Source organism: Acanthochromis polyacanthus, chromosome 3 (assembly GCF_021347895.1).
Source record: "Acanthochromis polyacanthus isolate Apoly-LR-REF ecotype Palm Island chromosome 3, KAUST_Apoly_ChrSc, whole genome shotgun sequence".
Classification (NCBI taxonomy): Eukaryota; Metazoa; Chordata; class Actinopteri; family Pomacentridae; genus Acanthochromis; species Acanthochromis polyacanthus.
In genome coordinates, this window is record NC_067115.1 from 12,984,141 (window position 1) to 13,004,132 (window position 19,992).

A 19,992-nucleotide genomic window follows, 5' to 3' on the forward strand; every position below is an offset into this window, starting at 1 on the left:
CCGTTCGCACTGCGCATGCTCCCTACATCCTCTCCTCTCCAGCCACACGTCAAAGGGACTTGAAAGCTTGAATAAAGATGCTCAACGTCTCGGGTCGCTGGAGTCTTGTCACCGGGTGAAACCGAGTCCTACAGAGGGACGCACGCAGCGGGAACGTGCAGCTTTAACGGAACGACAGCCCCGTTTCTGGCTTTCTAGCGCGGGGGCACCGACATGGAGCTGAAGAAATCTATTTCGGACACCGAACGCGCGCTCAGGAGCTACGGAGCCGTTTCGGAAACGGCGTGGACAACGGACAAAGGTGAGCCTCCAAATCTGATGAGAAATATGCAGTTATGGCGGCAGTGTGTTTGTCAGAACAATGTTTTACTCTCAGGAGACCCGGTCTGCAGAGCAGTGAAGCACTGAAATGGTTAACGTGTGACTCACAAAAGGTTTGGGATGTATCATTAGCGCTGCATCGGTGCTAAAAGGCCTGTTAAGTCCCCTGTGTGCACACCAGGAGCATTACTGTGAATGAATCTGAGCCAAGAAATGTTCGTCCTGCAGAGCGCTTTTTCAAACTTGTGGTCATTTGTGCAGCCTGAGCTCATCTCCTGCAGCAGAGCTTTGACTCATCTCTGCTCTGATCAATACATGTATAGGATATCTGTGTCAGATTGAAGGGAATATTTGAGTGTTCATTTCAGGATTTCTGGCTGCTTAAGGGTCATTTTTTCTCAAATGTGACTTTTAGTGATTATTCGTAGCGGTAACTCCACATTGTGCTGGTATGACTCATGCAGAGACTTCAAAGTAGAGCGAGCTTAATAATTAGAGTTTCCTACACAATAATAGCAGCTTTCAGTATCACAACAGCACAAACTGCATCCTCAAAAAGGATAATAAAGCTGACCCAGCTGCTCCCTGACACTCAGAAAATTTATATTATAACCTGAAAAAACATTAAGTTCAATGTTTCTCTTATTTTGTCCTACATCTATTTGATTTGTCCTATTTAAGACTGCAGGTAGCAATTACTTCGTCGCAATCGAATTATCATTTGCTCTAGAAACGGTGGAAATAGCCCAGAGCCCTGTCTTCAAATTGTTTTTAACCGATAGCTGACAATATCTACAACATAAAATGACAGAAAACCAAAACAAATAGCTTGTCCTCTCGCTGGAAGACCTGAAATGACACAATGTTTGGTTTGCATTACGGCTTGATAAATGACAGTAACTGACTGTCTTCATTCACTGTCATTCATTGTTGTCTTGCATCTATTTAATGTGTTTTATTTAAGACTACAAGCAGCAATTACTTACTGAAAACCGATTCATCATTTGGTCAATAAAAGGCAGAAATATCCCACACCCCTGTCTTCAAATTGTTATTTTTTTTTTTTTTTTTTTACAAATAGTGGAAAATATATTCATATCAAAGTGATCAAAACAGACAAAATAACTACTCCTCACATGAGAAAATGTGAAGAAATACAAATGTTTGTTTGGTATTTTTCTAGATAAATGACAATTTTCTTTCACATCACTGTCAGAATTTAGCTCAGAACAATATGACAAACTGCAGCCTCCTATTTAAGACTATAAGCAGCATTGAATTTCTTGCAATTGAATCATCAATTGGTTTCTAAAAAGGTTGAAATGTCCCAGATTCCTGCGTTCAAGTTCTGTTTTTAAACAAAAATTGAAAACATTAGCTCATCTTTTCACTGGAAGACTTGAAACAATGCAAGTGTTATTTGGCTTTTTTGCTTGACAAATTACAGTAACTGACGATTCATTTCCTGTCACCCAATTACTAGATTTCAACTTTTAGTTTTCACAAACCACAGCCTCAGAACTGATCATAAAGCTGCACAAACCCTGTTTATTTATATATTTTTTGCATGATTGTATCATTTTCTCTCATTCTCAAATCCTGAGTGATGACGAGTGATGAATGACGTATGTGTTGACAGAAGCGACAAAGAGATAACAGATGTGATTTCAAACGTGTCCCGCTTGTTTCCACTGAGGATAATTCATCACTGGAAGGAGAAAGGTGTGAAGAAACTTCCAGATTAAGCCTGAGAAGAAGGAGGGGAAAAAAAATGCAGCGGATATTTTTAGACACAGATTCAGTCATTGCTCTCTCTCTCTCCCTCTCTTTTTCTGTCTCCCTCAAACACGCTGAAAACAAGACTGAGGTAAAGCAGAGCCAACACCCTGCAGGTTTATGCCCATTTCTGTTTACAGCAAAGCCAAATACTGCAAGTGTTTACACTGCACTTTCTATTTTGTGGTGGTTTTTTTTTTTTCTTTTGGAGGGAGGTGTGGTCCAGCAGCAGCAGAGTGTATACAGGGTGACTGCAGGGTGGGTGTATAGGATGTCATACAGATGCTGACATTTCCCTGTTGTCAAGCCCCATGTGACGGCTGCATTGTGCACTCTCCACCCTCATTAATTCATAATCCTGAAGTTCACCAATGAGGCGGTTTGTGTCAATGAAACTGGGGTTAATTCGAGTTGACTAATTACGTGATAAGACTGGTAACATGAGTAGCAGAGCAGGCCTCAGACTTTGCAGTTAACCTCACCTGTCTCTGCTGAGCAAGATGCTTTTAATTAGGAAGTATCCCAGCTCTTTATTCCTTGTGATGTTTTTAATGCTGAGTGCATGTGAGCAGCTCCCTGAGATGAGAAAAAGCTGTGAGGACATTACTGAGCTGGCACTTTGCCATTTGTAATAGTCCAGGTGGGACTCAGTGCAGCTCGGTGTTATTGATGAGGAGCACGTGGCTGCGAGTGTGAAAAGAAAAAGAAGAAACAGATAAAAACAACATGGGGGGGGAACGATATCTTGAATTTCAGCTCATGCTCCAGTTTAATATTATAAACTTTTGTTTACCATTCGAGTAAGTATATTGTCAGCAGATACGTTGTGCGATGATTCAACGTCAGTGAGGCACAAACAAACCAAGCCCTCCTGTGCAGACTTCTGTCTGCTGTGGTGAGTCAGCTCCGTCCATGAAAAGTACCACAGACGCAGACTGCAGCTTGTGTTGCTGCAGGAGGGCAAAGAGCCGATCCAACTGGCCCTCTGATGTTACCCTACAAACTGTGGGTAAATGTCGTGAGAGCTCAGGATTAAAGATGCAAATAGTCTGTTTGCTCAGGTGTGTGCAGACTGAGGAATTTGTATAGTGTAGTTGTGTTCTCTTCAGAGTGAGGATGATAGGAAGAGTGATTGCAGACATCAGTAACTCTTCTAATGCCCAAATGGATGAGTGTGCGTTTGCACCGATCAGCCACAACATGAAACCACACTGCATGTTCCTGCGTAGGTTCCCCTTATGCTGTCAAAACAGTTCTGACCTATCAGGGAATGGACACGGGGCGCTGGGGAGGGCTGTTGCCATGGGGGGGGGTACTTGGTCTGCAACAACAGTTAGTTGGGTGAAATGAACATTCAGATGAATGCCAGGACCCAAGATTTCCCAGCAGAATATTGCATTATAGAAGAATTATTAGTTTTTCACTTTACCTGTCAGTGATTTTAATGTTATGACCGATTGGGTGGATACTGTAAAGTTCATTCTGGAAAATTGAACCTGTCTCTTTAAGTTATTCCTGAGCTAAAATCTCTGGTTCCAACCTCTTAAATGAGAATATTTGCTGGTTTTCTTAGTCCTCGGTGATTATAAAGGGAATATTTTTGGGTCTTTTAAAGGCTGGATAGGATGAAACAAGATATTTAAAGACATTACATTCTTTTAATAGAAATTTTATTTTAAACTGCCGTAGTCAAGCAACTGAACAAGTCAAGAATCAGGCAGTAATCAGTGAATAATCCAAACAATATTTATGAAGACACCAAATGGAGTTTGACGTGAAATGAGGTATACAGTGCTATAAAAAATATTCAATCTCCTAGGAAGTTTTTCTCTTTTTTGCTTTTCAACACCGACTCATAGCCTTTTTTTGAAAAAAATGTTTTCACAAGAATGTACAAAATAGATTATTTCTTGTCAAAGTGAGAACAGATTTCAACAAAGTACTTTGAATTAGTTAAGATATCTAAAATTGTACAGTAGTCAGTGGTTAGCACTGTCGCCTTGCAGTTAGATGACCTCCGATTTGCGTCCCAGCCTGGGATCTTTCTGCATGGAGTTTGCGTGTTCTCCCAATGTGCCTCATGTGTGGGTTTTGTCTGGGTTCTCCGGCTTCTTCCTAAAGTCCAAAATCATGCTGAGGTTAATTGGTAACTCTAAATTATCCATAGGTGTGAATGTGAAAGTGCTTGTTTGCCTCGATGTGTAGTCCTGTGATAAATTTGGGACCTGTCCCCTGCCTTCACTCTAAGTCAGCTGGGATACACTCCAGCCCCCCACAACCCTAATGAGGATGAAGTGGTGACGAGATAATGGATGGATGGATGATTGCATGAGTATTCATCCCATTTAAAGTGACTTAACTATTTCAAGACAGGTGCAGTAAGTTGGTGTCAGAAGCCACACAATTAGTGAAATGGGGATCATTTAAGTGCAGTGGATGTGTCTCAAGTGACTGTAGTATAAAGACAGTTGTATCTGATGGTCTAGTCATTGCTGAATCAGTAATCCTTGATGTAACTGCACCATGAAGACAAAACAAAACTCTGTCAATTCTGTCAAAAAGTTGTAGAGAACCATAAGGCAGGGGACGGACACAAGAAAATGTCCAAGCAAAAGGAAAAGTATAAGACATGTAAGTATACAAAAAATAGCTGTTATGTACTATGTCCCATTTGGGGGCTTGTGAGAGAGATTTTTTTTAAAGGTCAAACTCAAAGCAGCACAAGAAGACACAGTCTGACTTTTAGCCCTAAATGTGAGTCATACGGCAAAAAGCCAGGATCTGGCCCTTCCAAAGATGCAACTATACAGTTACTTTCATCAGCCCTGCTTCCCTGCTTGGTAAATGTAAATTTATGTCTTTCAAAGTCCACACACTCAGTTTGTAACACAGGGATTCTATTCTGAGGAGGAAAAAAGAAAATCACTGCACCTATAACACTAAACTCCCACAGTTCCATGCTATTGGAACATATTTTTATTGGCTAATTAGGATCTGTTGTCACCAGCTGTCTGTATAGCTGTTGCAGTGGTCATTGCATTGATCAGTGTAATAATTGACTGGTCAGTGTAGTAAGTGTTTCGTGGCTGCAGTGTCTCTGTATGTTGTCGGGAGGCATGTGAGATCAGTCCTGTCAAGGTAATTTCTTCTCCACCACAACACCAACAGTGTTCTTACATGGAAAATGGTCTCAGAGTGCCTGGTGTATAATTCTGGGACTACTCAAAGAGATAATGTTCTGCATTCTTTCCTAAATAAATACACATTACCACCATGGAAACTGCCCTGTAAGATGTGAAGGAAAGTTCATAAGGACATAGAAAAAAGATAACCATGGTGGTAAAGGAATCTGGCAACATTTGTTGACATGGGTTTGCTGTAGATGGCGCATCGCCTTAAATGTTGCTGCTGCCGGGTACTGTGCAACAGTATTGTCTTCTTCACTTTTATAAAGGACCGACCACTGCACCCTGCATACTTAAAGAGGTAAGAAAGGAAACACTGACGTACCTATAGGGTTGTTGTTGAATGTACTTTCTTTTTGTTTCAGAAGGTTCCTAACTAAAATCTTACTGGACCAGGTCCTGGGGGCGATACCAGTTTTTAGATATTGATATATTGGCCCATAAAATGTAACATTAAGCAAGCAAGATGCTCTGTTTAGTATTTATTAACTTTCCAGCAAGACATTTCACAAACTAGTGAACAACATGCATTGAAGACACGACTAGACTCCACACCGCCATCTGCTCAGCTGAACTCTGCTACATGTGCTACAGACAGTGCTGAGAACATTGTAAACAACGAAGTGCACTCTGCTGGACAAACTGTGTGATGACACCATTTCAAAATTACCACAAGCATCTTTTTCTGCATCAAGTTAAGTTTTCCTGTAGGCACATATTGGACAGTGTATATGCAAATACTAGTATATCCAAGACAGACCAATATTGATCAATTGATTGGCCAACAAATACATCGATCGGGCTCTGATTCTTGTAATAGACACCCTTGATAAGGTCGAATTCTCTAAATGCTATGGGAAGGTGCTTCAATGCCTCTATTCTTACCTCCTTTAGCAGAGAAAAGACTGGACTATCTTTTACAAAAAGAAAGGAGATAATTTTGTCCCACAATTCCTAGTAACAGCAACATTCAAAGAAATGCACCTTCCACAGCAGGCCCAATAATATCTGCCATCACATCTACTTCACATCTTTCCTCGACTTCACGACCTTTTCCATCAATGTTACAGAAAAGTTTTTAAGGAATTACCTTCATTAACATTCCGAGAATTCAACAAGTTCCTTTCATGGCTGCAGCTTAGATACTTTTGGGTCATTTCACTCAGTTGGAAACCTTTGCCTAGAAAGACTATTCATCCAAAACTCGGTGATTGGAACATTTCGGTGCAAAGCAGTCATTCGTGCCTTCAGTCTTTAAACTTCAAATCACCTCTCTCAATTACACATGCTGCTTTCTTTCCAAATATCATGTTCTTGGCTGCTGTGAGATGACACGTCATATGGTGCCGAGGTGAGACGTGGGTTTGCCAAGAAGCTGACACCATGAAAAAGTTTTCAAGGACAAACAGGCCGAAATTAAGAACTCATGGATGCGTTTGTCACATGAAGTTTGCTAAAGGAAAGATCTCAAATTAGACGATGGCGATGCACCACTGGAATCTATAATTTGACCTTTAATGTGTGGAGAGTGTTCTCTCTAATCTAAACCAGCAAATATGCTTCAAACACTGAAGCAACGTCGAATAAAGTTTGGTAACAGACCATGCAGAGCTGTCCTTGTAGCTGCGTGTTCCTCTTGCTTGTCAGGTCTTCTGTTTCTTTCCTGTCTTTTTTATTGCTCCTCTTTATATTGCTTTTACTCTGTTTTTCTTCAGGCCACTCAGATGTGTCCATGGCAGAGAGCACCATGTCTCCAGAGGAAATTGAAGTGGAGATGGCTCGTATCCAGCGCCTGCGGGAGGTCCTGGTGCGCCGAGAGTCAGAACTGCGTTTTATGTAGGTGTCAGTTTCTGTGTGTCTTCTGTGTTTTTGTGACACAAAACATAATCGAGTGTGACAAAGACGCAATCAATAAAGTGTCATAACAATTTCTATTGCTGGCCCTGAGTGGATAATGAGCTTTGCCTTGTTGCCATGACACATGACACAAGCCTTGACTCTGCTGTGACGCACTGCAAAGGGATTTAAGTGTTATTTCCTTGAGACAAACAGTACATTGGCTGTTTGAAAAACTGGCTGTTACAGAGAGAAGTTTCCCATTTGTCCATTGATTTTTCAGAGGGCTGGACTTGCCAATGATGAACTCATTGGCTCTCCATCAACATTAACTTTAGGGGCTATGGATCAGTGTTTGGGATGAGACATTGTGTAAACCTCTTAGAAATGTTGTGTCTTGTGCTTTTTCTGCAGCAGGGCAATATGGATATTGATATAATGATGAAATACTGAATTTAATATTGTGGCAGTTCATTTTTGTCAAGTAGTAATCCAGTGCAAAAGTTCAATACAGACAAAGGCTCCAAAAATACTCCAAATCATTCACTGTAAATGAACTTCCTGCTTATTTTTCTTCTTGTTTGTTATAATGTGAAGCATTTTTTTTAAACATACTCTACATTTTTTCTTTGCAATATAGAGCCTTGTGCTTCTGTGGAAAAAGCAGAAACATGGCTACAAATAGTGTAACACAGTGTAACAAAGTTATACAAACTATAATAGAAAAATACTGAAAAACAACATTTTTCCAAGTGCTCACAGCTGTTACCAACATTTTCAGAAATGGTGACTCTATATACTGTAGACATTACTTATATTTATTTTTTTGCCATCTTTGTTTCTGATATGTTCCCTGTTTCTAGTTTATTTTTGGCCCATTTTTAAGTGTGACAAATACAATATTGTGATTAGATCAAATATCAAGATTTTAAACTTCGATTTAAGTTTCCCAACAGAACGATTCATAACAAATGAGGAGTTTAAGGGATGTCAGAAAGTTATAAACGGGATAATCCTTGCAGTTTTTTCAGTTTCAGTTTTTGATAAATGTGTAGTTTTGTCAGTTTAAAAAAAATACAACATGTCTTTTAAACCAGTTCTTAGGTCCTGGGGTTCAGCAGTTAAAAGTCCATCCTCCCGATGTTATCACTGGTTCCTTAGGGTCTTGTGGGTTGTAGGGTGAAGCTGGACCAACACCTTGGGTTCTTGGTGGTGTTCTTCAAGTAATTCCTGAGCAGTTTTTACAGGGTGGCAGGTTGCTTTATCCTACTGGGGCTGGCTGTTGCCATTTAGGGTGTGCTTGATCTGCTGCAGTGTTTAGGTGGAGCGTACATATCAAAGTAACATCCATATGAATGCAATAAATGAAGTATTCCCAGAAGAATATTGTATCTGAGCAATCTGATCAATGTTATTTACTTTACCGGTCAGTAGTTATAATTGATCTTCAGCTGTAGCACCTTTTTACTCTCATTTGAAAACAGAAATACTAAGCATGGTTTATTTCCTACGCTGAAACAGTTTTACATTGTCTTACAACTGCGACATAAAGAACCAAACAGTGTATTCTGTGAGTCATTACACCTGTAACATCTGTTGTGCGATGCTTGAGCTGTCCATTTAAGCTGATACACGTCTTAAGGAGCTCACTCAGTTAATAACGGTAATTCACTCGTGAAAGGCTTCATTAGGCCACCACGCTGCTTTACTGCTTACGTCTCTGCTTGACTCACGTTAACACATGTATGTACACACAAGTCAGCAGATGGAGTGTCAGAGTGCAGGAGCTGCTGGAATCCACAGATAGCATTCAGAGAGCAGAACACGAGGCAGAAGAGGGAGAAAAATGGAGGGAGAAGTGCATAGGGGGAGAAAGAAAAGGGGGGGAGGTGTAAAACAGCAACAGGGATAAACACAGGGGGAGGAGGAGGCTGTGGATGAGTCATCGGCCTGAACTATCACAAGGAGAATTAAATCTGTGGTTAGCCGTCGCTGCTCCACAGACACACAGAGAGAGGAAGGGATTCAGGGAGGGAGAGGGAGAAACGCTGAGGTCCCCGAGGGTGACACGTCAGGGCTGCAGGAGGCTCAGAGAGCATCGAGCTGAATTGATTTTGTTGCATGTTTTCCATCTGCAGACGTGTGATGGAAGCCTGAGGCTGTGAAATCTTAATGACAAGTACACAAGCGGAGTTTAGTTCAGCTGCACTGGACAGGGAGTGACTAATAGAGATTAATGCTTAAGCAAGTTGTCCTTAAAATAATAAGCAGAATGGAAAAAAAATAACTAACATTAATTTTTGATTGCTGTTATAGTCGAATTTCTTCACAATACTACCAAACTGAAATCAGTCTGAAATGTGTCTGAGCTTAATATGTTTAGTTTTCAGCTGTTGGTTTGAACAGAAGTGGTTTGAAGATCTTGAACTCATGGAAATTGTGATGGATATTTTTGCGTACCCTAAATGGCGTAATGTCTGGCTCAGAAATTGGCAGTTTTAGGAGTAAACAAAGGAAAGAAGTTGCAAAAATCAAAGCTTTTGTAGACTAAATCAAGATTAAATATAAAAAACAGTGCTTAATGACAAATTAGAAATCCTTCAAACAGAAATTTCAGCAAGATTTACCAGATAATATACAGTTCATGCGACCAGAACAGCTCTGAAAACCAACAATGTGGCAGTCCTTGAGCCATTTTTGAATAGTTTTCACACTAGCGAGCACTAAAAATGTTTACATGTCAAAGAAACATCCACATGAGTGGCAGGCTTTAAGGTTGTTCAGCAGAGCGTTGCACTGTAACAATCACTTCAGCTGTCAGTGGTTTCAATGTTGTGGCTGATCTGTGGACGTCTGCGTAACATCATTCCAGTCAGATAAACATCCAAAATGGAAGCGGAGCAGCTAGTAATGTCAGTTCTTCTTTAATCTGATGGAAGACAGTAATTCGCTGTTCTTTGTCTCTTTTTCTAGGATGGATGACATTCAGCTCTGCAAAGACATCATGAGTTTAAAGCAGGAGCTCAGACAGATTGTCGCAGTACCAGGTACAGTTCACACACATTCATTCTGCCTTTCCCAACGACCATCATGAAGCATTTCAGAAAATAAAAAACTCAGAATTTATCATGTTGCATACAGAATGGTCTATTCTTGACTAAAAATAGCACTTTTGGCATAAAGTGCTTGTTTGCAGCTCACCAGAGTCCCATAACCTCTGCTAGCATCACGTTGATTTATAGGAAGTGTCGCTACAGTAAACTACGCAGGATTGATTGTGAGTCTCAGGGACATGGAGAGATAATCATACATACACAAACACTCATGCATCATCCCTGTGAAGGCAACATGAGCCGTGGGACACGTGCCAAGCTAAGTGTCAAAAATTAATTTCAGTAAACAGTCAGAATTATTGCCTGAATGTTTTTTTTTTCTGCTGAAGCATACAGAATCAAATATTAGCAAAACTCCACAGTCACTTGTGTCACAGTGTTGCCTCCTTCTGAAATGCAGCTGGAAGAGCTTTACTGACGTCAGCTGTATTGCACACAGTAACACATGCATGACGTTGGGTGTGCAGAGACCCTGACAACCTCAAAGAGACACACATCATGTGTCAGTGTGTGTGCAGGACGGGTGGTGTCGTGTTCAAGGACACACAAACAGCAGCACCAGTGACCTGTCAAACACTGGGCGGATTTTTAACCACTTCACAACATAGCAGTGCCGACAAAATAACAGACACATCTGACAACCCCATAATGCAATTAAAAATAAATGTGCTGCAAAAATGCTGGTGTTGCAAAGTTAATTTTTTGTATTAAAGGTGTAAGAACTTCAAACAGTTTACACATTTTAGTCACTCACCAACTGTTAACCATAACTACAACATAAAAAAAATGAAACTTTGCACAACTGCCTTGGCTGCCAGTAACAGCCTATGGAGGGGTTTCTATGTGAAAAGTTCGAGTTAAATTTTGTATGTACATTTTTCTGAACAGTCGTCACATTAATAGGGTAACAGGAAAATGCTAAAAGTGTAGTTGCATCAGTCACTTGGTAACCAGTATTATCCACAATACCATACCAAACTAATTAAGGCTGTAGAAGCAAAACCTCTGAATGTATTTTCTATAAAGTGTCAGGAGTTCACTTATGTTGGAGCAATAGGAGTCCTTTATTCATTAACTTTTGCTGACTGTTAAGTTGTCAAATTCAAATAATATTAAGTTTAAAATGACTATAATCTTATCATGAAATATGTTTGTGTTTGTAGAACAAAACTTGTCTCAGGCTAGGGAAAATCTTTAGCTCAGGATTGGATTATATTGTGAAATGTCTGAACAATTTTGTCCACCTGCTGCCCATGTACTTATTGGAAACTAGCACATAAAACCTGTCCCTGAGCCAGCAGAGTCTTATGTACACAGTTGTTGGGGGTTCTGGCGTCTCATTACTTCACTCCAGGACAACCAGAATCATGTGACCAACATTCCTCCATCACTGGGATTATTGCATCAGAGTCATGCACCCTCAGGTTGTCCTGCTCCCAGGGGGATACACTCTGTAGCTGCACTGCTCCACTTTATTTCCGGACGAGGAAAAAGAGCTGATGTTTGCATTCGTTTTAACCCAGAAACCAGCAGCGCCAGACAACCTGCCTCTGCAGCCGTTTGCGCATGTGTCTTTGTGTCCGTGCACACTCGACCTGGTCTGTTTGTCTGTTTCTGTGCTTTGGAGTGTGAAGGTTAAAAAAGTGAGATGAGGCAAAACGGATGTGGGACATGCACGTTCCATCACCAAACAAAAGAAGAAAGGAAGCTCTCTAGTATTTGCATAATTAAGTCAGTGCCTTATTTGTTATAAATTAAATATGAGAGGAGGATTAAGAGTCTGTTTGTGATGTGACTCACTGTTTAATAGCTGAGCAAAAAGGATGAAATATATAATAAAATATATAAATAAATAAGCCGGAGCACCAAGAATTACTGTAAAGGAGCAGAAATGAATCATCTCATAAAAATACTGTAATTTTCCAACAGTTTCTAGCCTAAATTTTTACCAGAGATTTTGTATATTTAATTAGTTTTTCAATGTTAATGCTATTTACAAGAGTAAAAACAATGCAATTACCCAAAACATGGTCAGATGATGTTATAATTCAAATTGTGTGACACTGCAGAAAAAGGCTGAGTTTTATTTTAAGCTTTTATGTATAAATATTGTAGAAAAACAAGAGTCAAAACAACATTGTAAAACTGTAAATTCAGTTTTAAATGCCGAGACTCTGTGTTTTTAAGGCAATACCAAGCACATTATGAGAGGGTTTTTGTAAGTTTACCTGAAATGTTATAAACTCCATAGATCTTTAATTGTAGAAAACCGCTAAGGTTAATGCCATTCTGGATTTTATGATGAGAATTCATCTGAGTAATGTGAATATTACAGTTAAAACCTACACAATTATATAAAATACAAAATTACCTGAATTTACTGAATAAAAGCTAAAGTCTAAGACCCTACAGTATGATTATTTATGGAGAATGACCTGACTGATTTAGAACTAAAGTTTTGACCCCACAAAGCATTCACAGTATTAACTTGAGCTTAACAGTTTCACCTGTGAATTAAAAGGAAATATTTGTAAATTATGATACATTTTCTTTTTAAAAAGTATAGAATTTCTATGATAATTCACAGCTCCATGTTTTTGATGTTATTTTACATTGACATGTAACTTCAGCCTTTCTTTTTTTAAACTTCTATAAAAAAAATTCCTGTATTTCAAAATTACAGAAAACTAAAATCAAATGGGAAAATTCTGTTTTTTGTTGTTTTATAGTCCTATAGTCATCCACTTAATTGTACGACTCTGCTGCGGTTTTCTTATTTCCTCTTTGTTTCCCTCAGAGAAAGAAAAGAACAAGAAGCACAGGCAGCGGGAAGAGGAGCTGATCCTGAAGATCCATAAACTGGTGCAGAAGAGGGATTTCCTGGTTGATGATGCTGAGGTGGAGAGATTAAGGTACGGCCTCCTGCATATCGAGCTCAGTTAATATCCGGGAGCCAAATGTCTGTCTGTTTACTTAGACGCTGCTGGGCAGAACTGCAGCTGCTGTTTATTCCTTCATTAAACAGGACGCTTGAGAAGGCGACTCGAGCGTAAATGCGTGGAGCAAATGTGAGCAAAGGATGGCGCCTCTTCATCATCATGGCTCTGCCTCCAATGTGAGAGGAGGCTGAGTGATGGTCGAGGCTCTGCATTGTCATTTTCCTCCTCTGCTCCCACTGATAACCCGCAGAGTGTGACACGGAGATAACTTTCACACAGACATGATGAGTGTTTTAAATCACTGCATGAACAAATTTATGTGCAGTTGAAAAGATTGATTTCTGAAGTGTGCTATCAGGTTCTCTCTGTGCTATTTTAACCCTGTGAAACCCCAAAAGCCACCAGTGGGTTTGAAAGGCATGTTATCTTTTAATAAAGTCCAAAATTACACCACTTATTAGAACAAAAACCTTAAAAACAGAAACTATTACCAGTTTGTCTCGAATGACTGCTGTGTGCCTTCAATCCCACAAACTAAAGTCAAACTACATTCACTTTAATCAAGGTCTCATTTAAAAATTAGCCCCAAAATAAACCATTCGCATGAACCAAAGTCTGTGAAAAACATAAAACTCTTTCCTCCACAGGGCAGTCATGAAGACATGAGACCAACTGCAGGCTGTGTTTACATAGATAGTAGAGTCGAGACAAGTGTAAGAACAAATACACAATGTAAATAATAAAATATGTATGGGTCTGAGCAGGGCAATTCTAGGATCAGAGGTTTAGGGGTGCTGAGCACCCAGAGGTGCCAGTCAGGCAAAATAAATTTCACTGTTTTGTACATTTTAACACAATTTCATTCCCACATTTGTGAAGGAAAAGCATAACACCTTTAGAAAGGTCTGTGACTAAACCATCCAATCTGATAAAGGTTATTTAAATGCTGAGTCACAGCAAAGGAGGAATGCACTGGAATCTATAAAGAAACATATCGTAACCCTAATTTCTGAGAAAAGACGATTCATTTAGATACAGCAGCTCCTCAACATACACACAAACAGCATGTATGTTTCTAGAGTAAACCAGCCCCCTATACTAAGCACCAAAAACACCAAAAATGGACCTTGGACTTATTTTTTGACTTTCATTTGAAATGCAATGCACAGCATCTCTTTCCCTGGTCTGTTCTCTCTCATCTCCTAGAGTCTCTCCGTTCTCCTCCTTGTATGGTGAAATTAAGCAAATAGTAAAGAATATAGATAATTAGGAAAATGTAATGAAGGTGTCCTGTTTAGAATGAAGTCCACTGATATCTGTTAAGTGTGCTTCTGGAAAGCATTTAATGTGGGGAGAACATATAACTTCCATGACATAGACTCAGCAGAAACATAAATGCAACACTTTTGTTTTTGCTCCATCTTTTTCAAAGATCTAAAACTTTTTCCACATACACAATATCACCATTTCCCTCAAATATTGTTCACAAATCTGTCTAAATCTATGATAGTGAGCACTTCTTCTGTGCTGAGATAATCCATCCCACCTCACAGGTGTGCCATATCAAGATGCTGATTAGACACCATGATTAGTGCACAGGTGTGCCTCAGACTGCCCACAATGGTGTCTAATCAGCATCTTGATATGGCACACCTGTGAGGTGGGATGGATTATCTCAGCAAAGGAGAAGTGCTCACTATCACAGATTTAGACAGATTTGTGAACAATATTTGAGAGAAATGGTGACATTGTGCATGTGGAAAAAGTTTGAGACCTTTGAGTTCATCTCATAAAAAATGGGAGCAAAAACAAAAGTGTTGCGTTTATATTTTTGTTGAGTGTATATGTAAAATTATATTGTGAATGGATGTTTTTCTTTGTCATCTTAACAGGTGCTGTTTTGCATGCCACTATTCTCTGTGTTCTTACCTGGTTCTTCCTGACCTTGCACTCTCTCCTCTCCTTCCCCTTTTCCGTTTCTCCCTCTTTGGACTGACAATTATACACATAGATTGTATTCAACTCGATGAAAAATTACATAAATATGAAAATATCAGTAAGAATACAAATAACATTCTCTCTCTCTCTCTCTTTGTATTGTCAACCTAAAGGAAAATAACCAAACAATGTGTTTTATATCTAATAAGAGATATAAACCTTGATACATTGATCCAACTTACATTACTCTTGATAGACCATTTGATTTTACACTCTTACCTGAACCTGGCTTTTTTTTTTCTGGAAAAAAAAAAACAATCTTATGTCCATGATGAGGCTGTCTGTCTGTCTGTACACACACACATACACAATAGGAGTTATAATATTAATGGGCATCCAGTCAGTTAGCTAGTCAGTAGCACCTTGGCTTTAATATTAACACATGCACTGACACAACAGCTAGCTTCTCTCAGTCCAGTTCAAACAGACACTGACCACCTGCAACGTTTGCTAGCTAGAAAAACCGTCAGCTTACTCTTACCTAACAACATAAACAGTTAAAGGCAGCAAAAGTGAGAACTTTTAATGATAATGTGTTAGTATTGAGTGGTAGAAGTTAAGAATTGTGCCACATATCAGCTACTTACACCACTACTGCACATTACCTTCTGTGGGAGGCAGCTCTTAGCTCTGAGTTGGGAAAACTCGGCTGGATCAAACCATTTTTGAGGCAAGATAGGGGGTGCTGTATTTTTGTTGTTGAAACATTGCGTATCAACCAAGTACGGTATGATTTTTACACTTTTCTGGTTTGTTAAAAAAAAAAAAAAAAAGACACGCAAAACAAAAACAAAAAAATCTCTCAAGTTTTAGGGGTGCTTGAGCACCCCCCCAAAATGGGCTAGAAACGCCTATGGGTCTATGTACATGTTGATTCCAATTTCAAGCTTCTTTTTTCCAGTTAATTCAGATATTGAAAATTCAAAATACCTGCTTAAATCAGAGTGTTTTGGAGCTTGAAGTAAATGTCCTTAATTAAAACTTCATCCAGTTTAAAGTCATTTGCTATTCCATTAGGACATTAAATTGAGCTCTTGCTGTATTTTGAGGCTTCATCTGTTGCCTAAATGAAATGGTAAAAATGTATGAAACAATGTTAATGACCTTTTTTTCTTTTTAAAAAAACTGAACAAAAGAGTCTTCAATTTCAATGACTGGTATGCATGTAGTGGAAAGTACAATATTTCCCTGTGAAATGTCTTGGAGTGGAATTATAAAGTAGCATAAAATGGAAATACTCAAAAATAAAATAATAAAAACTCATAATTATACTGAAGGACACCACTATATGGATCTTCCACCTGTGGTCCTTGAACATTCATGAAGATGAGGTGATGAGGGGGAGTCAGAGAAGACAGAATTGAAAAGAACAGTGACGTCAACATTGCAAATGAATTCAGAGTGTGTGAAAGCAGAGGGGATAAAGAAGAAAACAGAGCAGCAGAAAGACAACTTCCTAATAAAATTCACAAGCAAAATATGTTCCATTCGTGTGCACAGTCACACCTGCCTAGTATGTAACATCTACTTCGAATGTTAATCACTGTTTCCACAACAGGAGCAGCAACAGCAAAAATCAATGCATGCAACCTCAAGGCATTTACTTAGACTGCCAGAATTAAACCTTCCAGTTGACTGTCCAAATCTCTTTTCTTGTGCAACGGATGGAATTTTTTTTTTTTTTTTTTTAATTAGACAGCAGAGACGTCCCTGAGGATGCTGCAAATATCCGCAGAAACTTTTCAGTGTCGGTAAACGACCGGGGATTTGTCTTTCAGGGAAACGGATGCTCAGTTCTGAGACTTTAAAGTAATGATAATGAGGGGGTGAAAGCTGGAAATGGGCCAGTCGGAATTGTAGCACCGCAGCAGTCAGATAAGCAGAGGAGCTGAATGAACCGCATCCAGACTAAGATACGACTGTTTTTGCACCTCAGGGAACAAGAGGAGGACAAGGAGATGGCCGAGTTCCTCCGGCTGAAGCTGATGCCTCTGGAGCAGAAACTCAAAGTCACACAAAGTGAGTGGGAGCTTCACTGGTCTGCCTCACTTACTGCAGTAATTCTTTCCTCATACATACACATTCCACTGACTTATGTGCAATAATTTGTTACAACCTCATCCTTTTGTATATAGCGTTCTTGAAAATTTCATCTTGGGTATTCTGTATAATGCTCTCTACAATTTTGCTCTGTTTTTTTTTTTACCCCCCCTGTTGTCCTCTTTTACAGCCACCAAAAAATACTGTTTCCTTGTCTGAAAACAATCCAAAAATTCAGCAAAAAAATTCCTCAAATTTCAGAAAATTTGCAAAACTTTCAGGAAGAAAATTCCAAAAATTCCTTAAGTTTCCCTTAAAAGTTTTATTTTTCAAGAAATCCCCCAAATTTGGCAAGGAAATTCCTGTAAATATTTTCTAAAAATGATTAAAAGTCTTTCAAAAAAAAAAACCCTGAAAAATATCTAAAGTGATTACATATGTAGCAGTAAAACTTCTATTTTCTTTAACATTCACACACACACACACAAAAAAAAAAAAAAAAAAATCAACCAAAATCCAGCAAATTCCACTGGATTTTGGTTAATTTTTTTGTGAATGTTCTTAAACATTAACATTTTTTCCCCACTAAAACAATGTTCAAGAATTTCCCAAAAATGTTGAAAATGTGGATATTAAAAGTTTCAGTGAAAATATATTTTTTCCCCACATTTTCAAACTTTAAAACTCGTCAATTTTGGCCCAGAGGATGACAAGGGTTAATATAATCTTATACCGCCTTTATACCTGTTTTCTGGTGAACTTTCCCCACTGTGAAATCAATAAAGTTTATCTTTAAAATAACCTACAGACAGAAAACTGTTGCTGCTTACAGATTGTGATCTTTCTCTTTCCTTTTTTTGACAAGATCCTCCAAAGCCCAAGAGACAAATCCCCGAGCCGCCTCCCAACAAACCGTTCATCACCAAATCAGGGGCGGCCATCATTAAGGACTGCTGCGGAGCCACCCAGTGTGCCATAATGTAACTGGCACAGACTTCTACATGTCGGACACACATCACATGACACGACATACATCCACCCCACCACCCCGTTACCCAGAGAACCTCAGTTAGCAGCGTTTGATCTTGAAACTGCTCAGGGATCAGATTTGTAGTTTGGCTGCAGGGAGCTGATCAGTATTCAAGGGAAACTCTGCAGGAAAGATATTTGTCAAGAAGGAGAGAGTTGAATACGTGTTGATGAGCAGAACTACAAGCACAATAAACTAACAGCTGAGGTTGTCTGTCTGACGGAAAAAAAAATAAATCCATTTTCATCCCATCATGTTTGACAACAGGTATTTACAGTGTCACATTTCAGCTCATAAGCATCAACTGGTGAACCTCTTTCACTTTCAGGAGACCCGATTCTCTGCATTTTCACAAGATTCCCCCCAAAACTCACAAATAGTAGCCTGTAAAGTGACTTATGCAAACTGGTATATAAATACTAGAGAGGAGCGGCAGCCCGTGGAAGCTTTTGAGCCGAGCAATATTCTTAAAACAGCAGGTTTATAGTCTGGACATGAGGAGTTTACAGATAAAAAAATGTCACCAAAAGCTCATAAATCAATTAAAAGACTTCACACTGCTACAAAGATGGGTCATATTGGGCACAGAGCCAGTTAGGAATATTTGGGTGATACAACAGAAGTCTGAGAGTCCTCAAAGAGACTGACACAAGACAGTAAACAAAGCTGCAAAAGGCAGAATTATTCATTTATATCAAAAGGATAACTAAACGGAAAAATAGTGGACATGTTCTGAATTAAGGGGTTGATGGAAACTTTGATATAAATATAGCAGGAACTTTTAACATTTATTTCATTATTACTCATAACATGTAACCAATCATAGTGCTATATGTGCACAGAAATGCTCCATTCTTATTACTGTTTGTATACTTCTACATTTCTTTCCTCACCACCTCTTTTTTCTTTTCGCTCCCCACCAGAGATGTGAACAAAGGGAGGGGTGGGTGTGTGTGTGTGTGTGTGTGTGTGTGTGTGTGTGTGTGTGTGTGTGTGTGTGTGTGTGTGTGTGTGTGTGTGTGTGTGTGTATTTAAAGAGTTTTTGTTCAGGTAAATATGATGCGAGACACAGCTGCATCATCTAATCTGAATCTAAATATAATCTGATGAAAGGATCAGCCTTTATGGGGTGGGAAAGCATGAACTCCTAATTTTAGTGTTACAGATAATAAACAGAAACATAAACAAAAAATTACCAATAAGCCAACATTAAAATGTGTCTTCAGACTTTCCGTAGCACTAACTGGCCTGCCGCCTCATGGGACTCACGTTTGTAGTGTTTTCATTAACCTCTCATGATCTTGACTTCTGTATATGATAAACAGTTCAACCATTTGTCATCATGAAAACTTCACCCCTCCCCAAAGTCAACACGTCACCCATCTAACATCAACTAATGGGAAAATAGTGACATCATCCATAGTAATTATGGGAAATTACCGAAAAACGGCTTGCATCCTCTGAATTTAGTCTTGCATTTTTAACGAAAAACACCAGGAAATGAATGCAACCCTCTTATAAATGCCTCCAATAGACGGTGTATGTTTGAATGTTGAGTGTATTTAGGACATTAGTGACTCCTGTCAAGCAAAGTGTTGCTCTTTGTCACTTCCTTCTGATAAACTTAGCGTTCTGTAGTTGTAGTGAATTTATGAAGGTCCCAATGTTGAATATTGAACAAATATGCAGAAAAATAAGCTGAAACTACCTGTACATACATGTTTAAATAAAGAGCATCTTTCAGGAACACGCTG

At 39.1% G+C, this 19,992-nt stretch overlaps 1 protein-coding gene across 1 annotated transcript; it reads left to right on the forward strand.

Annotated features, from left to right (window-relative positions):
* bmerb1 (bMERB domain containing 1) lies at window positions 1-19,985 on the forward strand. Its single transcript, XM_022205390.2, has 6 exons — window positions 1-301; window positions 6,998-7,118; window positions 10,092-10,165; window positions 13,029-13,143; window positions 17,105-17,187; window positions 18,074-19,985. The coding sequence occupies exons 1-6, from the start codon at window positions 214-216 to the stop codon at window positions 18,190-18,192; spliced, it is 600 nt and encodes a 199-aa protein (XP_022061082.1). The 5' UTR covers window positions 1-213; the 3' UTR covers window positions 18,193-19,985.
* Window positions 19,986-19,992: the final 7 nt, after the last annotated feature.

Excerpts from the sequence above, each read along its gene's own strand:
- bmerb1 (XM_022205390.2), top strand. The coding sequence starts at position 214 with ATGGAGCTGAAGAAATCTATTTCGGACACCGAACGCGCGCTCAGGAGC. Across the intron at positions 7,119-10,091 it reads GAGTCAGAACTGCGTTTTAT|GATGGATGACATTCAGCTCT; the intron begins GTAGGTGTCAGT and ends CTCTTTTTCTAG. Across the intron at positions 13,144-17,104 it reads GCTGAGGTGGAGAGATTAAG|GGAACAAGAGGAGGACAAGG; the intron begins GTACGGCCTCCT and ends TTTGCACCTCAG.